General features: G+C 36.5%; 1 protein-coding gene across 4 annotated transcripts in view; it reads left to right on the top strand.

The window, feature by feature from the left end:
- Positions 1-22,798, top strand: part of TPK1 (thiamin pyrophosphokinase 1) — a 386,905-nt gene that overhangs the window by 232,628 nt on the left and 131,479 nt on the right. For all 4 annotated transcript variants that reach the window (XM_024250411.3, XM_054559955.2, XM_054559957.2 and 1 more), the window contains one exon: positions 10,887-11,033. In XM_024250411.3, the coding sequence (XP_024106179.1) occupies positions 10,887-11,033 (147 nt within the window). The remainder of the gene's footprint in view (positions 1-10,886; positions 11,034-22,798) is intronic.

Here is a 22,798-nt window from a genome sequence, read left to right as displayed (position 1 = left end):
GCTGCCTGGGATTTTATGCTAAAACTTTTATCAGGGGATTATGGTTTATAACAGACACATATCTTAGCACAGATCCTCATCACAGCTCCTGTAGTTTTTCAGATGCAAAGAAGCGTGTATACATTGCTGACTCTTCATGTGTGTGTTCCTTCTCCTTTTTTAAAAACACCTTTTTTAAAAAAATAACATGTTGGAAAAAAAAGATTTTTTATAATCATGTGTTATAGACTGAGTGTTTGTGTCTCCCAAAATTCATATGTTGTAATCCTACCCCCAGTGTGATTGTATTTAGGAGGTTGGGTCTTTGGAAGGTAATTCGTTCAGGAGGGTGGAGACTTCATGAGTCGGATTAGCCCTTATAAAAAAAGAGCTTGTTCCTCTCTACTCTCTGCCGTGACCATGTGAGGATGCAATGAATAGATGGCCATCTGCAAACCAGGAAGAGGGTCCTCACCAGAACTGCGTCTGCTGACACCTTGCTCTTGGGCTTTCCAGCCTCCAGAACTATGAGAAATAAATGTTGTTTAGCTGCTCAGTCTAATTTGTTAAAGCAGCCAGAGCTAAGACAACATATTTATGACATTTCTTAATAACACTATGTTAAGAGTTTAGAAAAGTAGGATGAAAACATTCTATCCAACCAAGTTCACTTTTTTAGGTGGTGGAGTTAGGCATCTTTTGGAAATATTTACAGTAATTACATGCTTTACAAGGAAAGGAGGGGAAAGGTGATAGTTTAAGCACTAAAGTTGGAAATCTTGTGATGTTTTCTGAGACTTTTTTTTTTTTTTGAGACGGAGTTTTGCTCTTGTTGCCCAGGCTGGAGTGCAATGGCGCGATCTCGGATCACTGCAACCTCCTCCTCCCGGGTTCAAGCGATTCTCCTGCCTCAGCCTCCCAAGTAGCTGGGACTACAGATGTGCATCACCATGTGATAACAGGCTCATGCCACCATCTCCAGCTAATTTTTGTGTTTTTAGTAGAGATGGGGTTTCATCATATTGGTCAGGCTGGTCTCAAACTCCTGACTTCAGGTGATCTGTCTGCCTCGGCCTCCCAGAGTGCTGGAATTATAGGTGTGAGCCACCATGCACAGCCGTGTTCTGAGAATTAAAGTATGGTTGTCCCTTGGTATCTATGGGGGATTTGTTCCAGGACCTACCGTGCATACCAAAATCTGTGGACGCTCATGTCCCTGATATAAAATGGCATAGTATTTGCATATAACCTATGTACATCATTCTGTATACTTTAAGTCATCTCTAGATTATTTATAATACCTAATGCAATGTCAATACTATGTAATAATTGTTATACTGTATTGATTAAGGAATAACGACAAGGAAAAAAATCTGTCCATGTTCAGTACAGACACAGTTTTTTTTCTGTATATTTTTGATCCATAGTTGGTTGAAACCAATGGATGCAGAACCCATGGATACAGAGGGCTGATTGTATTTCTAGAATGTAAATGTGGGGTGGGAGTTGAAGATGTGATTTATGGGACAGAACTGGAGGCAAATGGACTTCATCTTGTAGAGCCTGGAGAACCACTACCTAATTTTTTTTTTCTTTTGAGATGGAGTCTCGCTTTGTCACCCAGGCTGCCAGGCTGGAGTACAGTGGCACAATCTTGTCTCACTGCAACCTCCACCTCCCGGGTTCACACCATTCTCCTGCCTCAGCCTCCCAAGTAGCTGGGACTACAGGCGCCTGCCACCATGCCCGGCTTAGTTTTTGTATTTTTAGTAGATATGGGGTTTCACCATGTTAGCCGGGATGGTCTCGATCTCCTGACCTCATGATCTGCCTGCCTCAGCCTCCCGAAGTGCTGGGATTACAGGCGTGAGCCACCACGCCCGGCACCAATACCTAATTTTAAGCAGAACATTGGCAAGCTCAGATTTAATATTTGGACAACTTACTGTCATAACCAATTGAAAGACTGCTTGGTTATAGAGGCAACATTGTAGATAAGAATGCCAGTGGAATTATCCATGTGAGAATTATGATTTCTGAATTAAGGCTGTGGCAACGATGATGAAATAAGAATTATTTGAGATAAATCTAGAATTTCCTTGGTTTTCTTATCTAAGAATGGAAGCCTCAAAATTTTGCCATTGCAAAGGCATTATTTCTGCCTCACCCAAACATGCTTACATTAAACTGGACCTTACATTATAATGTAGCCTGCTTGAAATGGAAACAGGATCCCTGTACTAGTGCTTCCACAGCCTGACAAGATGCAACAAGATATATCCTGTGTTTGTTCATATAACATACCTTGGTACTATAAAATACGAGTTCTTTACTTTCTCTGGTTTCTCATTGAGCTTCATATTAATCAGTAGAATTATTTTATAGGCTTACTGAAACATGTTTTAATATTGCTTCTTTTTTTTTTTTGGTCAGATTATTTGTTCTTGCTCTATCTTGATCCCACTCATTCCTCCAAACCCTGTATTGGCTCTTCCATCTTCAAATTATAGGATCAAACAAACCAAGAATTTCATTATTCTGTTGAAGCCTCACTAGAGTGCAGTACACATCTTTGAGAGTTAAAGGAAGCTTATTAAGCATAATCTAAATGTTTTATACCCTAGTGTTTAATTTTTTTAAGTTGCTATGCTAACGTTAGTTGTAACTCTCAGACAGTAGGGTAAACATATGCCTCAGCTTACATGGGATAGTCCCAGTTTATGCCTGTATTCTTGGTGTAATGTATTTATAATGCCCCATTTTTACTGTCAAAAGTGTCTCAGTTTGTACATTAAGTTGTATGATCACCCTGTCTATCAGGGAGAGCCACAAAGAAATTGTCCATTTATGCATTTCTAGAATTCAATTTATGGGAAGTAATTGTAATTAAAATATGCTGACAGCCACGGTGCCTGCTGTAGACTTCATGCATACTGTCTCTAAGCCTTTTTGAGGACAAATGGAGTAAAACTTGTCATTTGTTTACTAAAAGATTTTTACTGCTATAATAGAAAAATGAAATTACTTCTCTTTTGGTGCTATATGTCCCTCAACCAGTCTTGTCATGATTCTATTAAGGTAAATAATGCAAAGCTGAGTTTTGCATTTATTTTCTAAAGAAAATACACACTATGACTATTTAACTTATTATGGTGGAAAAACGGAGAAGCTTATATGGACTTATAAGTGAAAAGAATCTTGAAAAATATGATAATAAATTTAGTGCATCCCCTTCCTTTACAGATGAGTGACCCAGATCACAAAGCGGTCATGTAACATATATGTGGTTCCATGGCTACTTAAGTAGCATGCAGTGCTATAGCTAGACCTCCAATGTTTTAATCCAGAGTTTCAAGGTCCTTTTCGCTAGATGGGATTGCATATGAAAACCACAGGCCACCTTTATTCCCATCACACTCATCTTGTAAACAAAATGGTCCATGTAAAATATCCTGACTTTGGGAAATATATGGAAAGCAGTCAGAAATTGATATTTTACATTTTATATATTTAAAATATGGCATAATAGGTATGTGCTGAGTACCTTTATGTATGTATGCACAAATATTTTTTAAATTTTTAATTGACTGTATATGTTTATGGGGTACACAGTGATGTTTTGATACATGTATATACATTGTGGAATGATCAAATCGGGATAATTTGAATGTGCATCACTTTAAGTATTTATCATTTCTTTGTGGTGAGAACACTGAAAATCCTCACTTTTAGCTATTTTGAAATATATAATACATTATTAACTGTCATCACTGTGCTGTGAAATAGAACACCAGACCTTATTTTTTCTAACTGTAACTTTGTACTCATTGACCGATGTCTTTTTTCCCCCATACACCAGCCTCTGATAATTATCATTTTACTCTCTACTTCTATGAGTTTGACTTTTATAGATTCCACATATGAGATCAGACAGTATTTGTTTCTTTGTTTCTGGCTTATATAGGTTCATTCATGTCACAAATGATAGAATTTCCTAGTTTATTTTTAAAGGCTGAATTGTATTCCATTATTTATATATACCACAGTTTTTAACCCATTTGGTGGATACTTGGGTTATTTCCATATCTTGACTATTGTGAATAATGCTGCAATGAATGCAAGTATCTCATCAGCATACCGATTTCCATTCCATTGGGTATGTCCCAGTAGTGGGATTGGTGGATCATATCATGATTCTATTTTCAGTTTTTAGAGGAAATTCCATACATATTTTTGAAAAATAGCTGTACTAATTTGTAAAACCACCAACAGTGTATGTATAAGGTTTCCCTTTTCCCCACATCTTCACCAACACTCATCTTTCAACTCTTTGATAATAGCCAATCTAAAAGTTGTGAGGTGATAATTCATTGTGGTTTTAATTTGCATTCATCTGATGATTGAAGCATGTTGAGCATTTCTTCACATATCTGTTGGCCATTTCTATGTTTTCTTTTCAGAAATGTCTTCAAATCCTTTGCCTATATTTAAAAAGGGTTATTTGTTATCTTGTTACAGAGTAGTCTGAGTTTCTTATATATTTTGAATAGTAGCCCCTTATCTGATGTATGATTTGCAAATATGTTCTCCCAGCTCATGGGTGCCTCCTTTATTAATTGTTTCTATTGCTGTGCAGATGCCTTTTAGTTTGAACCAATCCCATTTGTCTGTTTTAGCCCTTGTAGCTTGTGATTTTGGGGTCATTATCTAAGGAGTTTCTACCCAGAACAATGTAGGTCATAGAGCTTTTTCTCCATGTTTTCTTCTTATGTTTTATGGTTTCTGCTCGTATGTGTAAATCCTTAATATATTTTGAGTTGATTCTTTCATAAGGGGTGAGGTAAGGACCCAAGCAACTCCCAGACTCAAGCGATCCTTCTGCCTTAGCTTCCCAAGTAGCTAGGACTACAGATGTGTGCCACCATGCAAAGCTAATTTTTTTTACTCTTTATCTTTTATTTATTTATTTATCTATTTATTTATTTATTTGGTAGAGATGGGGTCTTGCTATGTTGCCTAGGCTGGTCTTGAACTCCTGGCCTCAAGCAATCCTCTTGCTTTGGCCTCTGTAAGTTCTGCGATTACAAGCATGAACTACCATGCCTGGCCTCCAATTTCTTTCTTTCTTATGTAGATATCTAGTTTTCCCAACATCATTTATTGAAGAGACTACACTTTCTCCAATGTGTGTTCTTCACAATTTTGTCGCAAATCAATTGACCATAGATACGTGGGTTTATTTTGGAGCTCCCTATCCTATTGCATTGGTTGATGTATCTGTTTTTATGTCAGTATGCTGTTTTGATTACTATAGTATTGTAATATATTTTGAAATCTGGTAGTGTGATACCTCCAGCTTTATTCTTTTTATTGATTATTGCTTTATCTATTTGGTGTCTTTTATGACTCCATATGAATTTTAGGAATATTTTTTCTATTTCTGTGAAGAACTACATTGGAATTTTTATAGGGATTACATTGAATCTGTAGCATTGTAAGTAATATGGACATTTTAACAATATTAATTCTTCCAATTCAAGAATATGGGATATCTTTTATTTGTGTCATCTTTAATTTTTTATTAATGTTTTATAGTTTTTAGTATTCAGATCTTTCACTTATAATTTGATTAAATTTACTCCTAAACATTTTTTGATTCTATTATTAATGGGATTGTTTTCTTCACTTCTTTTTCAGACAGTTCATTGTTACTATATAGAAACTACTGATTTTTTATTTTGCACCCTACAACTTTACTGAATTTATCAGTTTAAACCATTTTTTGGTAGCTTCTTTAGGATTTCCTGTATATATTAATAAGATCATGACATCAACAAACAGATACAATTTCACTTCATCGTTTCCTGTTTGAATGCTTTTTCTTTCTTTCTCTTGCCTAATTGCTCTGGCTAGGACTTTCAGGACTATGTTGAAGATACTTAATATGATTTTTATCTTCTTAAATTTGTTAGACTTGTTCCATGACCTAACATATGATCTATTCTGGAGAATGTTTCATGTGTACTTAAGAAGAGTGTGTCTTCTGTTGCTGTTGGATAGAATGTTCTGTATATGTCTTTTGGGTTCATTTGTGGTACTTTAAAGTACAGTTCAAGTCCAGTGTTTTCTTATTGATTTTCTGTCTGGATGACCTGTCTAATGTTTCTAATGTTTGAAGTGGGGTATTGAAATCTCCTACTAGTATTGTGTTGAAGTCTTTGTCTCCTTTCAGATCTCTTAATGTTTACTTTATATATTTAGGTGCTCTAATGTTGGGTGGACATATATTTACAATTGTTATATCCTCTTGATGAATTGATCCCTTTGTCAGTATATAAGAATCTTCTTTGTCTATTTTTACTGTTTTCTACCTAAAGTCTATTTTGTTTGTATTATGTACAGCTGCCCCTGCATTCTTTTTGTTTCCATTTTCATGGAATGTCTTTTTTATTCCTTCATCTTCAGCCTACAAGTGTCCTTTAAAGTAAAGCAAGTCTTTAAAGGACACTCATAGACTGAAAATGAAGGAATAAAAAAGGCATTCCATGTTGAGTCTTTAAAACAATATATTCAACCACTCTATGCTTTTTGATTGGAAAAGTTAATCCATTTACATTTAAATAATTATTGATAGGTGCAGACTTACTAGTGCCATTTTGTTCATTGTTTTCTGTAGAGCAATTGTTTTTCAGATCTTCTGTTCTTTTTTTTTCCTCTTGTGTTCTTCCTTTGTGGTTTGATGGCTCCGTGTAGTAGTATGCTTTAGATCTTTTCTTCTTATCTTTTGTGTATCTCTTATAGGATTTTGCTTTGTGGTTACCCTGAGGCTTACATAAAACATCTTATACTTAAAACTGGCTATTTTAAATTGATAACAGCTTAATTTTGATCACATACACACTACACATTTACTCTTCTACTTCCCACATTTTATGTTTTTAATGTCTTGCTTTATGTTTTTTATAATATATAATCACTTGAAAAATTATTAAAGCTGTAGTTTTGTTTTTAGTAATTTTGCCTTTTATCCTTTATACTAGAGGTATAATTGTTTACCCAGCACTGTTTCGGTGTTAGAGTGTATTGGATTTGACAATATACTTGCTTTTATACTTAAAGTTTTATACTTCCATATATTTTAATGTTACTAATTAGTATCCTCTTCTTCTGCTTGAAGAACGCCCTTTGGTATTTCTTATAAGACAAGTCTAGTGATGATAAGCTCTCTCAGTTTTTGTTTGTCTGAGTAAGTGTTTATTACCTCTTCATTTTCAAAAGACAAGATTGCTGGCAGTAGTATTCTTGGTTGACAGAACAACCCCCATCCCCCTTCAGGATTTTGAATGTATCATTTAACTCCCTTCTGGCCTGCAATATTTCTGCTGAGAAATACACTGATACTTTTGTGGAGATTCCTTTACTTGTGACAATTCACTTTTCCTTGCTGCTTTCAACACCCTAACTTTTGACATTTTGACAGTGATGTGCCTTGGTGTGGGTCTTTTTTGCATTTATCTTATTTGATTTATCATAGGCTTCTTGGATTTGCTTTCTATTTCCTTCCCCAGGCTGGGGATGTTTTCTGCCATTGTTTCTTCAAATATATTTTCTGTTCCTTTCTCTTTCTCTTCTTCTCCTAGTACACCAATAATATGTAAGTTGTTATATTTGATGGTGTCCCATAAGTCTCTTAAGCTATCCTTACTTTTTTTCACTTGTCAGATATTGCTGAAGGATTAAGTAATAAAAGGACTTGGAATTGACCACTGAGTTTTGCTGTGTAGATGCCATGGATAATCATGTTTGATGGAGTAATAAGGGGTAACAAACTTATCTCTTATCTGTATTACTATAATGATCTCTTTATATTTCCTGACTTTCCTTCTTGCCTTTCCACAGTTCATTCTCAACACGCTCAGCATGGTGACTTTTTAAAATATATAGATCATATCAATCCTCAGCCCAAAATGGGCCCGATTTAATGTTAATAAAAACCAAGGACTTTACAATGACTTAACAAAGCTCTATACAAATCTAACACTTGCATTTTACCCTGATTTTTCCTACTTCTACTAATTTTTCATTTTGCTCTAGCAACTTAACTCCTAAAGCTCTTTGCCAATGCCTGTAGCCATGGAACATTGTCACTATATTACTATAGTCTGTTCTCTGAAACATCATCCCACCCCCTACTCTCCTGCCCCAGATGTCCACATATGTGGCTAATTCCCTCAACTTTTCAAGTCTTTTTCTACTTTATTACTTTTTCATTGCAGCCTACTGTAGCTATCTTATTTAAAGTTGAAACATCCCTCCAACCAACATTTTTTATCTTCCTTTCTCCACTCTATTATTCTTTTTTAGCATTTACCACCTTTTTCACATTCTAACTTATATATTCATTTGAAAAAACCTTTTTATCGAGTGTATATTATCCTTCATTTGAATATTAACTCCATGAAGGCAGGGGCTTATGTATTTTTGCTGATATATCCTAAGTGTTTAGGATATTTCCTAGCACATGGTAAATGATCAGCAAACACTGGTTGAATTTTTCTTGTCATTAGCTTGTAAATAAAGCTTTTAAAAGCATCGGATGTATATCTGAGCTAATAAATATGACGTGTTCGCTTTTTTTCAAAAGCTACTACCTGTTGGAATCATTTCCAAGTAAGAAAGTACTATTTTGTAGGAGTTAGGTGATGTTAACTCAACCTAATAATTAGCTTCTTGCCTCTCTGGTTATTTATTCAGTTTTTCCTGAGTATTTATATGCTCAAGGGAAGCTCAGTAAATACCTGTAGTCTACTCTGTTGCAAACACTGTACTAGTGGCTGTGATTCATAGGCCTCCTCTAGAAGGAGAGATTCACAAGGATGTCAATGTTTATAACAAAGTATGACTGGGTGATGTTAGAAATAAATGCACCGGGGTTTGGGTTCACATAGAAAAGACACACTTGCAGTCTATAAATGGTCTGTTTTAGATTGAACACTGTCCTATTTCTGATATCTCTGTGAAGATCACATGTCCTACTTACAGCCAGAACTAAAGAACTGCAAAAATGATCCAAAGCCAATTCCTTTTCTGTCCCACCTGCAGCTTGCATTGATCCTCTAGTGTTTTTAATCAATCTTGCTAAATATTTGCTGTAGGGAAAATAAGTAGTGATGAGAAGTAATCTTGCTGCTACTTTCTTCTGAAAAATTTAATGATTGATTTACAGATATTGCTTATTCATCATGATATCCCATTGTAGAAGATGGGGATTAAATTTCAGTCTTAAAGGTTATGGGATCCCTCAAGGCTTAGCGTATAGTAATGAAAAATTGAGAACCTAAAAAAGGGATTTCAGATTCTGTATAGCGAATAAACTTTTATCAGGCCTTGCTTCTGATATGAATTTAGGATTATGTGGATAGGAATATGCCATGAGCTTTTTACTGCAGCCTTAGAACTTTCTCTGTATTTTGTATACAATTTCTTATTTACGTATTTGTCTTCAGTTTAAGGCAAATGCTCTAGTTTTCCTGAAGTCATAAATAATCTCTGGGCCTTTCCCAACTGGTCTGTAGTGGCCCTCTTAATAAGGCCTCCAAAACATAAATAGAAATCATTTACCTAACTTGATATCACAAACAGAAGCCATCCCTTTGATAAGTCTATGTCTAATTGCTTACAAGTTAACTCTTTCCTCTGAATATTAACAGATGTCCTGGACATTGCCTGTGTATTTGGAGTAATACATACTTCCTAGAGTACATGGTCTTTCTGAAACACAAAACCTAATTCTTCGAATTCTAAAAAGATCTCCAAGGAGAACAATAGATCCTTTAGATACATGGTTTGCCTGGTTTCTGTTTCTTTTTTTCTTTTTTGTGAGACAGTGTCTCACTCTGTTGCCCAGGCTGGAGTGCAGTGGCACAATCTCGGCTCACTGCAACCTCTGCCTCCCGGGTTCAAGTGATTCTCCTGCCTTAGCCTCCCCAGTAGCTGGGACTACAGGTGCACACCACCATGTGGGCCCAGCTAATTTTTGTATTTTTAGTAGAGACAGGGTTTCATCATGTTGGCCAGGATGATCTCGATCTCTTGACCTCGTCATCCGCCTGCCTCAGCCTCCCAAAGTGCTGGGATTACAGGCGTGAGCCACCACGCGCGGCCTGCCTGGTTTCTTTGATTTTTAATTTTTGATGTTCCTGGGTACATACTAGATGTATATATTTCTGGGGGAACATACAGATATTTTAGTACAGGCGTGCAGTGTGTAATAATCACATCATGGAAACTGGGATATCCATCCCCTGAAGCATTTATCCTTTGTGTTACAAACAATCCAGTTATACTCTTTTAGCTATTGGTTTGCCTGTCTTAAAATATTTTAAGCTTAACGTGAAGCATGTTACCCTTAGTAAAAATTCCCATTCTTCTTACATTCTGATAAGGTCACAAATAGGAAACTCATTTCAGAACTTGGTTCTTCTCTGTAATTTACTTTTAGTGTTGTTATGGAACCCCATTTTGAAGTGTACATTCCCACAGTATGGCAATTAATCTATTTCTTCTTTAGGCTAATGAGTCTTTTCTTGCAATGTCTTCATTTATTCATTCGTCAAACTCTTGAACATCTTGTATGTAAAGCACTTTGCAAAATCCCTGGTATAACCATTGAACCAAAGAAACACAACATTTGGCTTCATGACCTGATACCACCTATTTCTCTAGGAATTGAATAAGTTCTATTGGTGCTTGGTTAACAGGTTATTATTCTAAAGTCATGCCATCTTTATGGATCACACATTAAGCCTTTTTAATGTATTATTTTGAAACTTAAACAATATTCTGTATTTTTACTTATTTTTTATATGTGACTCTATGTGACTCCCAGTTTTACCTTCCTTGCTTAGGTTGATGTGATCGTGACACTGGGAGGCCTTGCTGGGCGTTTTGACCAGATTATGGCATCTGTGAATACCTTGTTCCAAGCAACTCACATCACTCCTTTTCCAATTATAATAATCCAAGAGGAATCGCTGATCTATCTGCTCCAACCAGTAAGTCAAAAGTGAATATAATGTGAGCCTTTTCCTTCACAAAGCTTCTACCACTTGAGTAGACTAGGAGAAAACATTGGCCCTGCTTGGGTCTTTGAACTGTGAGTGGAATTGAACATGTGTGCTTTCTTGTGGCCACTTTAGTTTTGCCCCAGGTCACTGACCAGCAAAAATGTAGAGGAGAATCCTGAAAGTTTTCATTTTATTGTGTCTAGAAAACAAGAGAAAATGTTGTAACTCTAAATCGACTAAGAATTAAATTGAGCACTTTTGCGTTTTAAACAGCTGAATGTGAATGACATTTGAGAAAAACCTCAATAGGGGAAACACAAGGCTTGGCAAATGTTGCTAATGTAATTCTTATGTATTTTGAGTGTTGTCATTATCATTGAATATAATTGGAAACTGGGTTTGATTTCGTTAGGCATTTAGAAGACAATCTTTAGCTTTTACTATTTATAAGTTGCCTGGTGATTAGTTTCTCTGTCTCAGAATAATTTCTAATGATGTCTTTCATTTCCAGTGATAAACATTAATGACATTTTCTCCCAATGTAGTGCATAGAACAGAATTCTTACTAAACAAACAAATTTTATGAGGTTTATTGGTGGAGTTCAGTTTTAAAATATCATTTGGTAACTTTTTTTAAAAGATAGTGGACAGTTCTTTCCATTTTTGCCTCTCATTGTAGTCTACTACTTACATTTTGCTGCTACCCTGTTGCTACCCGCCATCTGTAGCCTGGCATTACTAGAAATTGTAGTTTGGTTAATAGGGTGGGTTTAGTGCATGCTCACTATTCTTTAGCCAGTTTTGCATTTTTTTCCTGGCTCTTTGCGTGTCCTAGCCATGTTGCTTTCTGGATAAATATGGAAGGGGAGAAGAAGAATTCAGATTTCAAACCATAGTATCCATTTATTTCGTCAACCGTTACAGACTGCCTTCTATGTATTTGTTGCACTGCATAGCAATTAAGGATAAAAATAAATAGTTGCATGTGATCTTTGCTCTCCAGATTAAGTGCAGTGAAAGATCCATTTATACAAATGTAATCACAATGCAGTGTTGAAAGATTAGTACCAAAAAATGAAATAACAGAAAACTGGGGCATGTGTGTAGTAAGAAAAGTCTTCACAGAGGCACTCACATTGTATTTACTCAATTAATTCAACAAACATTTACTGAGTACCTGCTGTTTGCCAGGCTCCTTTCTAGGGATAGAGCAGTTAACAATACAAACAGAAATCCTTTCATGCAACATGCCTTCTACTGAGCTTACAATTCAACAGAATCTTCAAGGGTGAATAGATTCTTGCTATGGAAGATGATGGGAAAGTTATTTAATTCAAGAGGAGCCAGGAAAGAAACATGGAGATGCAGGATGTGTTATAGGATTTGTAGGTAATTCTGTGCAGCTAAAATATGGGCTGTGGTATGGAAAAATGCCAGAAGATAAGACTAGAAAACTAATTGAGATACTGATTATGAAGAACTTTAAATTCCACAAAATGGAATGTGAACTTCTTTTTGCCATAGGTTTTGGAAAGTCATTAAAAGATTTTGGTTAGCAGTACAGATATGCTTTTTAGATTTGTTATCAAATTTGTTAAATACCCATAGACTCCCAACAGTTTCTGAAGTTTCAAACTTACTACTATTGTGAAGCAATGAGCTTTCTTATATTGCACTGAATTGATGGTATGACTGCTAAAGTATTCAGTTGTAACTTGTCTCTGTATAGATGCTCTGGTCAATATATTACTAGTTAAAGATGTAGTACAATACTTTTTAAAATTATAATTGGCAGATTCACTGATAGAAAAAGCCACATCTAAAATATGACTTCTACATTAAGGTATTTTTACTGTTTTGGGTTTCTGTATTTTCCCTATAATTGGTATAATTATGAGCTTTCTGAAATGCCTTTGGCTTGGGATTCATTGGATTTTCTTCCATCTATAGATTGTTCTCTGTCATCATTTCTGGAAAACTCTCAACCATTATGTTTTCAAATATTGCCCTATTCTTTTTCTCTTTTCTTCTGTACCTCCAATTAAATCTATTTAAGATCCTCTACTTGTATCATATATATCTCAGCACTTTCATATTTTCTATGTCTTAATCTCTCTGGGCTTCATTCTGAAGTTCTTCACCACCTCTGTGTTCTGTTCACTGTCCCGCTTCAGCTCTACCTATCTGCCACTAGACCCACCCTCGGCATTTTTAATTCCTGCCATGATTATTCTTTCTTACACGCTTGCCCTTTACTCACATTTTCAAGGGGCTCTTTCTTAAAACATAATTATCAAACTGGTTTTGTAGTCTAGAATAATTCTAGTGTAAGCCAGCTGCCTTTTATGTTCACTTTTGCTTTCATATTTCATGACCTCAGTTCCTTCTGTTTTATGATTTTCAGCCGGGACCTCACATTTCTGAGAACTTTACGTGTGGGAATTATTTGAGGCGTGGGTTAAAAGTAAATCCAAGGAGAATTTATATTTGCTTTTGCCTGGCTGCTGAGTGGACTTGTAGCCCAGTTCTGTGGGAGCACTAACTACTTAGGACATTTTGTCTGAGACTATTTTGGACCACGTTGTCAGTGTAGACTCTGAATGTGACACTGCTGAGAATTTGATGTCTGGTTGCAAATGCTCAGGGGAGACTTTTCTCATCTTCTCAGTTATGGAGTGCCAAAGTTTGGTTGGCCACTTTTCCTAGCAGACCAGTGGGAGTGTTATTCATATTCATCTTGATATTTCGGATCTCTGCTTTACGTGGTACAGCATCCTTTTAGATGTCCACCTTGGGAAGGTCTTGGGCTTTGTCTTCTGACAACTTTCCATACTTCAGGGCTTTAGAAACTGAAGCTTAGGTTCATCTGATTTGCTAAACACTCTCCAGATGAAAGTTAGCCTTGGCCTTCTTTTTATATCAAAATGTAGTTTTTGGCTTCTGGGCAAAATTCGTTTTTCTTTCTTTTTCTTTTTTTTTGGAGACAGAATCTCCCTCTGTTGCCCAGGCTGGAGTGCAGTGGCGTGATCTCGGCTCACTGCAGCCTCTGCCTCCTAGAATTCTTTTTTTTAACAAGATACGTTTGATGCATTTTAGAAGATTATCTTAATTTTTTTTTTAAGTATTTTTATTGTTTTCAGTTGGCCAGGGCACTAATCTATCATATTGCCTCTGTACCTCAGTTACTCCCCACACGCCGTCTATGTTGTAGTAATGATCAACTCCAGATCTGACAGGCTTTCCAAGATTAGGTTTATTAAGTTTTTTTTTTCTTATTAATAGAATATCTGATGTGGCTTGAGAGGCATCCCACATTTTATAGCTAAGCTAACTGGAACACATTGCTGAAGCAGGGAAACTGATTGCTAGAATGTGGCACCACGTTTTTTAAAGGCCAGGCCTGCCTATAACCTGTGTCACCTTCCACAGGAATGAAGTTCCGCCGCCCCAGCCCAACTGCAAAGGCACTCTAGGAAATGAAGCTTGTGGGCCCAGGAAGAGGAAACACTGACTTACAAAGCAAGTCTCTCTCAAACTGCCAGACATGGATATCTTGAAAGAAATTCTGGAATCATGACCCTACATAACTTATAGGAATGTAACATACAATGTGTTAGACTTTAGTTAGTTATTAAGGTGGAATCCCCAGTTCTCTAAAGTGGTAAACATGTTAGGGGTACCTGCGTAGCCAAATCCCCAAATATAATGCAATGTAGATTCTCTCTGTGATAATTTCGATTTTGTGTCATTGGAATAACTACAAAATTACCTTATCCTGAGGAAGTAATTATTACATAGTGTGGTGCAAAAAGCTCATGCAAGATTACACTCTCTGTTCTTTAAGGGAGTGACAATGGCAGGCACAGGCTTCCACCTGTGAGGTTAGCAGTGCAGCCTTTGCTCGTCTTGGCCACTCTGTTCTAGGGAGTTCTTTCTCGAGACACAGCCTGGCTCTCTGCTTTTCTATCACTTTTAGTAAGAGAATAGCAAGAAAATTAGTAACACAAATGCATATGTTGAAGTGAATATGTTTAGGGGTTTAAGATATGGATGGATCTCATGTGACCCACCATATTGGAAACAAGTTTTAATTGTATTCCTGTGAATGGAATTAATACTAAAGATCAGTTAAAAACTACTATAGACCGGGTGTGGTGGCTCACGCCTATAATCCCAGCACTTTGGGAGGCCGACCGGGCCGATCACCTGAGGTCAGGAGTTTGAGACCAGCCTGACCAACGTGGTGAAACCTGGTCTCTACTAAAAATACAAAATTAGCCAGGCGTGGTGGTGCATGCCTGTAATCCCAGCTACTTGGAAGGCTGAAGCAGGAGAATCGCTTGAACATGGGAGGTGGAGGTTGCAGTGAGCCGAGATTGCACCACTGCGCTGTAACCTGGGCAACAAGAGCAAAACTTCGTCTCAAAAAACAAAAAAACAAAAACAAAAACTACTATAAAATTACTGCACAGAAGCATTCTACGTCCTAGAAGTGAGACTTGCACCACTGGGGCTGAACTGGCTCTGTCAGGTGTTACTTCATATAACTGCGTTATTAATATATGCGATACATGCACTAAATGTGCCTATACATTACATGGTGTGCATACTTTGGGGATGGTATTCAGAATGGACATCTACAGCAGACTGTTCATTATTTTTAGAACATACAGTCACAGTCCGGACGGGCAGGAGAAATGTTATAAATTTAAACTGAAATCATTTAAAAATATTGCAAATGTAGGCTTAAGAAAATGTCTCATGTGCTTTAGCGCCAAATAAAGAATGAATTTAAAACTTTAAATTTTTAATTTTTTTTTAAATGAAAGTTAACATATAGTTGTTGAGGAGGAAGAGAATACTGATACTCTTACAAGAAGCATCTCATCTGAGCCTTATAACAATACTGGGAGAAGAGCAGGATAATATGGTCACACAGTGAAGTGTTTTGTCTCAACACTTTTTCCACAACATTAGATTTCCTCCTTCGTGGGGTTAATGGACTAAGATGCAAATAATAAACTCTTGAAACAAGTCACAGCCCATAGGCTGGTAATTATCCATCAGCAGTGTATAACTGATGGCCAGTTGGTGTGTGCATGTGTATATATAAATATATGTGTGTGTGTATTTATGTGTACATATATGTTTCTTCCCCTATGATATTATTTTCAAGTAACATAAATCTTGGATGCACTTTAAGGATATACCTCATCTTGTTGCTGTATCCTTAAGGAAAAATGACTTTCTGAAGTTTTATAATAAAATTTACATCTAACAATAATCTTTCTTCATTTAAGCAGACTAAATGATTTATCATTAAGCTTTGCTAAAGTATGTTAAAAGTGGTAAAAATTCAATATAAATGTTAATTATGATGAGTGCTAGATTTGAGCCTAGAGTGTTCCAGAATTTTTTTTCAATTAGATGATCTGAAATTAAAGATAATAGTAGGAGGAATAAGTCATCTTATAGCAACTGTTTATCTGATGATTTTTTTAGTCTAGTAACTTGGTAAGAGAGCTTGTGTTATATCTGCTACACTAATTTTAATTGGCTAGAATAGTCCTAGTCCCTGGAACCAGAATGCGCTTTTCTTGATCTTTTTAAAAAAGCCTATCCTCATATCATCTTAGTCTTTCTGTGATGTTCTGTGTTTCTTTTGGAGTGTTTACATATGAGACTAGGTTGTGTAAATAAGTAATTATCTTCCATTCATTAAGATTATTTTAGTCATTTTGGACTGACCTATATGTCATAGTAGCAATTCACTTAAAGTGTATAGTTTGTTTCAGTCTAAAGTCTGTGTTCTCTTTTCAGTCCCCTCTCTGTGGTATATTTTTATTAGTTATAAATTGAATTTTAAAACAAGGATACAATGAGGTAGTTCCAGTTAAAATAAATATGGGAAGACGTTTGGAATTTTTTTAGCTTATTGTGTTTTTTAGCATGTAAGGTTTTTCATATTGTATTTTTGGCATATTTCACTTACTATGGGTCAAAATGTCGTTATGAGTGAAAACCTTGGTAGGTAGCATTTACTTTGTAGGAATGTTCAATTTGCCACTTAAAAAAATAGAAAATTCAAAATAGAATCCATAATAGTCCCTTCCTTAAAATAAACATCCTTCTTTTACTTCCAAAAATGTGTTCTTGATAAGACATCATCACCTTTTATGAGGAGGGGATGCTATGAAATAGAGGACAGACATTTCAGACATGAAACATCGCTGATGTCAGTAACTAGTTAGGCTGTCTTCCTGCTGAAGAGTCAGGTGCTCAGAGCCATGTTTATCATGCTGCCTGTGCAGTGTGGGTGGCTCCAAGTTTCACATACATACTTTCTCATTTTCTGGTCCTGTGCTTCTCAGGAGTACAGAAACATTAGCTTCTGTACACTGAGCATAAATTATCTTTTATCTCCAAGTTTTATGGCAGTTTGTAATACAAGTTAATAGGATTTGTAACCAAGAAATGAGATGTCCAAGAGTTAATAAGGCATGCCTTTTACATTATCCGAAACCTTGCTCAGTGATTCCCGCTCAGGATTCCAGTATCTGATATAGGAGAAGGTGGCACAGAGCAGACTTCTGTCAGTTTTTATCTCGCTTGAGCAAACTTGCAAATATGTTGTAAATATTTCTTCCTCATCATTTTAGTCATGCTTTACTGCTGCTTGTTTTTTTTTCTCTTTCGCCAGATCAATTATTTACTATATAATGTCTTAACATTATTTACATAATACATTTGTAATGCTGGTAATGAATATGATAAAATATGCTGAGAGTTTGATAGAAAGAAGCTGAATATTCATGATATAAATTTGCTATGCCTGATGGTTTCTGCTGAGAACTGGACGTTTGGGTCGGTCTACCCTTGTGTGCACGTGTTCAGCACAACCTCATCAGTGATAACATCAAAGAAGTGATTCTCAGCGTGATTTCGAGTAGGCGACAGAGAGTTCTCAATTCTAGACAACACTGAAATCTTCCCACACTATTTATTACCCGTTTTAATTCCCTTCTTTGGAATAATCATTACTATTTTATTCTTCCTCTGTATCTTTCATGTAATTTTTATTGTTGCTTGGCCTTTTAGAATTCCTAGTATAAACTACATAGTATCACAGAACTATTAAATATATATTATTAAATATAATAAACTATTAAATAGTGTAAATAGTGTAAAGCTTTAGAGATCATTTTATAGATGAGCAATTTCAGAGACATTTATGTGATCTGCCCAAGGTTATATGCAGTGTTTCTTTGACAGGTAATTGATACTGAAATTGAAAAAGATCTGATGCAGTAATAGTCTGAAAAAGGACCATAGGCATTTCATACCAGAAATGCCCTGTTACATTGACCTTCCCAACCTCCCTCTGTCTTCCAAAAGGCGTATTGTGAATACCTGTTCCTACCTGGCCTACACCTACCTCAGCTTGTTGCCCTGGGAAAGTTTTGCCACTCAGGGTTCAACGCCTGGCCGAAATACTCTTTATCTTCAAATTGTGTCCTAGAAAGACAGCTAGCTCTGTCCTTTCTTTGGCTTGTTTGCTGTGCCATGCCAGTGCAGCAGATTCTTCTTCACATGGAATACACACAGACACGTCTTCGCTAAGCATCCTCTTCTTTTACCTCTCTTCAGTTGTTGCCCGGCTTTCTAGGGAACAATTTTCAATACTCATTCTCTCCTCCTTTTCTTTCCCCTTTCCTTTGTGTTCTTTTTTTCCTCCTCCTCTACATGGCATTTAAAAAAAACACAAAAACCTATCCTGTTGTAGTATGTGTTAATCTCTTACATATAAGCAGGAAAACCTTGTATTTTAGTATGAAATAAGACAATACAATTCCAGAGCTATACAGTTCTCATTTTTTAAGTGCCCTAGTGTTCCCTTTAAATCTCCATAGAAAATTTTCCTCTATGGTTTTATCCATGTTTAATTAAACTAATTTTCATTTAAGAAGTTAAACTACACACTTGTCTTTACCTTGTAGCTATTGTTGTCTGTTTTGTTGATTCACAGATTAGGATACTTCAAAAACAAACATTCAGTAAATACCTATGATGTGATAGAAATTGTGGTAGGCACTCAGAGTACAGAAATAAAAGGCACTGCCTTTATTCTGCTGCTCACAGTTTAGTACAAGAGACAGAATAAATATTACAATTCAGAAATATGTATGAGAAAACACTGGGAGCTAGGGGGATGGCAGGAATAAAGCATCTTACCCAGACGGGACACAGGGCCGGTGGTCCCCAACCCTAATACCTGCCACTCACCCACGCAGCATGCAGGCTCTTTGACCTTAAAGAAGCCTTTCACTGAGAAAGATTTATAGGAAGATATCCATCAGCAAAAACTTAAGGTGATCCCTCAGTGATTCCAAAGCAGTATAGGAGGAAATACCGAATTCAGTCTTCATGGAAACTGTTTGAAAACTTACGTGAACATTGGCCTTTCCTTTCAACCATGAGTGATGGAGAATCAGTTTTGGAAAGTTGAATAGTTTCTAAGAGATGATATCAAGACTCCATATGTGATATGGAGATGATATCTGAACTCAAGACTGCTAAGAAGTCAGGCAAAGAAAGGAATAGTGACATTTAATGTGGAAGGAATATAAAGCAAGAGAACTTGGCACGTTTGGGGAACAGCAAATTGCTGGATCACAGGGAGCCATTGGAGGTGCAGCTGGAGGGAAGCAGGCTGTAGAGCATGAGGGCTTGCTTGAATCCCCAGGAAGATGGTCTCTATATTGAGAATAAAGGTCAGGTTTTAAGGGTTTTTTTAATCAAAGGAGTGGCATTTGATTGACATTTTAGAAAGTTTAATTTGGTGGGAGTATAGATTGTTTATGGAAGAAATAGAGGCCAACCAATTCTCTTGGAAATCCAAGGAACAAATGGTGAGTAAACTTAAGTAAACATGAGAGTGAAGGAAAGATGATGGGGTTTGTTGGGATGTGTGCTCAGAAGTCTTCATCGTAGGAATGCAGAGGGAGGAGTCGGTGTAATACCTGCATCCTCCATTAGGGAACTGGGTGCTGTCCTTCTTTAAGATAGAGCAGATGGGAAGAGCAGATCAAAATGGGAAGATCAGCAGTTGACTCTGGGATATAAAGAGAAAGATCTATCTTTGGAACCAAATGGAATTGCCTAAAAGGATATATGTTCTGGCCTGGAGATACACCTTGAAAATTGTCAATATGTAAAAAGGCAAAAGAGTGATGAGCTTGGATGTCAAGAATAAATAGGATACAGTGGATTTGGCAGCCAGGAAGAAATTTGATAAGGTAGAAAGCCAGGAAGAAATTTTGCTAAGTTTTTATGGCACAATATGGGTAGAAACTATGAGTTGAGTATTAAATGGGAAGGGAGTTGAAATACATTTGTTTTCTTTTGTATTATTGTTTACCCTTTTTTGTTGTTCCCTTATAGAAGTTGATTTTTTGTGCTAAACTGGGAACTAATAATGGTTTATAAAACTGTTTTGGTGAGACCATTTTTCCAAGTTAAAAACAAAACCATAGCACATGTATTTGGGATTTTTGCCTTTGTGTCTTGGACAGCACGACTGAGAGTGCAGCTGCCATGCTACATGTCTGTAAAATGCTGCAGATATTCAGGGACACTAATTATACCAGCATATACTGGAGAAGTACTTTTCACCCTACTTTTAACCAACATTTTCTTCCAAAAAAAAAAAAAAGAAAAAGAATCTCCTGGCCCAAACCCCAGCTCCACATCTCTTATAAACCGTTTGCCACCTCTTCTACTTGAACTCTGTGGTATGGGGCTAAGGCATGGTGTAACTCTGTGTCAAACCTTTTAGACTCCTTTTCTGGTCTAGGGAAAACTGGTCCGAACATTCCACAACTACTCTTTTCTCTGCTTTTTTGAACTCACTGTACACTTTCAAAAATATTTTTAAGTCATTCTTGTCTTTTAAAACCCCACTCAAAATTTTTGTCTTCTATGCAGCATTTCCAGATAAACCCTCTAAACTTCCTTCATCTGGATTATTTTTATCATCTTTTGTCTTCCTTTATTCTGGCTGCTATAACAAAATACCATAAACTTGGTTTTATAAACAACAGAAATTCTTCTCTCATAGTTATGGAGATTGGGAAGTCCAAGATCAAGATGCCAGTAGATTCAATGTCTGGTGAGGGCCCCTTGGCTGGTTGGCTCTTTCTTACTGTGTTCTCCCATGGTGGAAGGGGTAACTAAGTTCTCTAGGGCCTCTTTTATAAAGGTGCTAATCCCATTCATGAGGGCTCTGCCCTCATTACTTAATTGCCTCCCTAAGGCTCTACCTCTTAATACTATCACATTGGTGATTAGGTTTCAACAGATGAATTGGGAGGCAAGTGCGTGAGGAACATTAGGAACAACCAAGCACTTTGTTTTAATTTTTTTTTTTTCTCCTTTGGGCCTCAAATACTCTAAACCTAAAACAAAATTTATTGAGTTATAACTTTTCTTGTTTCTGAACTTTAAAAAACATATAATTGCATATTTTGATAAAAGATGAAATAATAATTATCACAGTTTATCTAATGCTAGCCAAGTCTAAATAAATAGAAAGTTTTGGATAATCTAAATGCATTATTTCATTACCAGAAGCATCCAGTATTACCTCATGTTATAATATGTGGGCTGCCTGGACATCCCTGGTTAAGAGTCAGAGGCTATAACTTGCTCCACTTATTTCACATTTGACATTTGCCTTTTTCCTTGTATTTTGGGTGCTTACTTGGGGCAGTGATTGTTTCTTTTGGTGGTTGGTAGCATGTTACTGCTGAACAAATACATGCAGATGATGGCGGTGGTGGTGGTGGTGGTGGTGGGCTTTAAAGCAACCTGGATATGATGATGTTTCAAGGGGAAAGGAGTGAAACACTACCCTGATACGTGCCTCTCACCCACAGAGCATAGAGGTTCCTTGACCTTAAAGAAGTCTTTCACCAAGGAAGATTTATAGAAAGGTGTTCATCAGCAAAAACCTATTATGACCCTCAGTGATTTCAAAGCAGTAAGGGAGGAAATATCAAATACAATCTTCATGGAAATTGTTTAAAAACGTATTTGTACATTGGCCTTTCATTTTCAACCATGAGTGATGGAGAATCAGTTTGGAGACTTGATGCAATCCATAAGAGTGCTGTGTGCAGGTGCAACAATAGAAAAGATGGCATCAGCATTTGTCTGAGCTCTGTCACCATAATTTATCATAATCCAATTCTAGGTAAAGTAATGGAATATTTGATGCAGGATGTCATCTTTTCCTTTATCCCCCCTCCCACAGTCCTCTGTGGCAAGGACACTGGTACACTGTGTCATGTATACTTAGTTCAATTGAGCATTGCTGCAGCATCTTCCTTTGATTGAAAACAAAAGGTTTCCAATGCAGTTATCAATGAACTGTGAAGTGATTTGAGTGTTACCAGCAGGGAAATGAAATGAGCCTCTGGGAAGAAGATTGGCATAAGTGAAAGTTTCTATATAAAGAGCTCCATACAGCTCCAGCTGGGTTGTTCTAGTTCTCGGCCAATTAAGGTTTTTTCCTCCAAATGTGGGAGAATTTTCATCTTACTTATTCTGAAAGTGATCAAAACTAAAAGTGAAGAAAAGTGGAAAATTTTACAAAGACAGTTCAGCTAGGACAAGTGGGGCTGGAGGGTATTTATTCAGACCATACATTCACACTAGATATTTTGAAGCTCTTTCAGGGAATCATGTAAGATGTC

Source organism: Pongo abelii, chromosome 6 (genome assembly GCF_028885655.2).
Source record: "Pongo abelii isolate AG06213 chromosome 6, NHGRI_mPonAbe1-v2.0_pri, whole genome shotgun sequence".
Classification (NCBI taxonomy): Eukaryota; Metazoa; Chordata; class Mammalia; order Primates; family Hominidae; genus Pongo; species Pongo abelii.
Note: the sequence above shows the minus strand (reverse complement) of the source record. Positions and strands in the feature narration are given on the sequence as shown.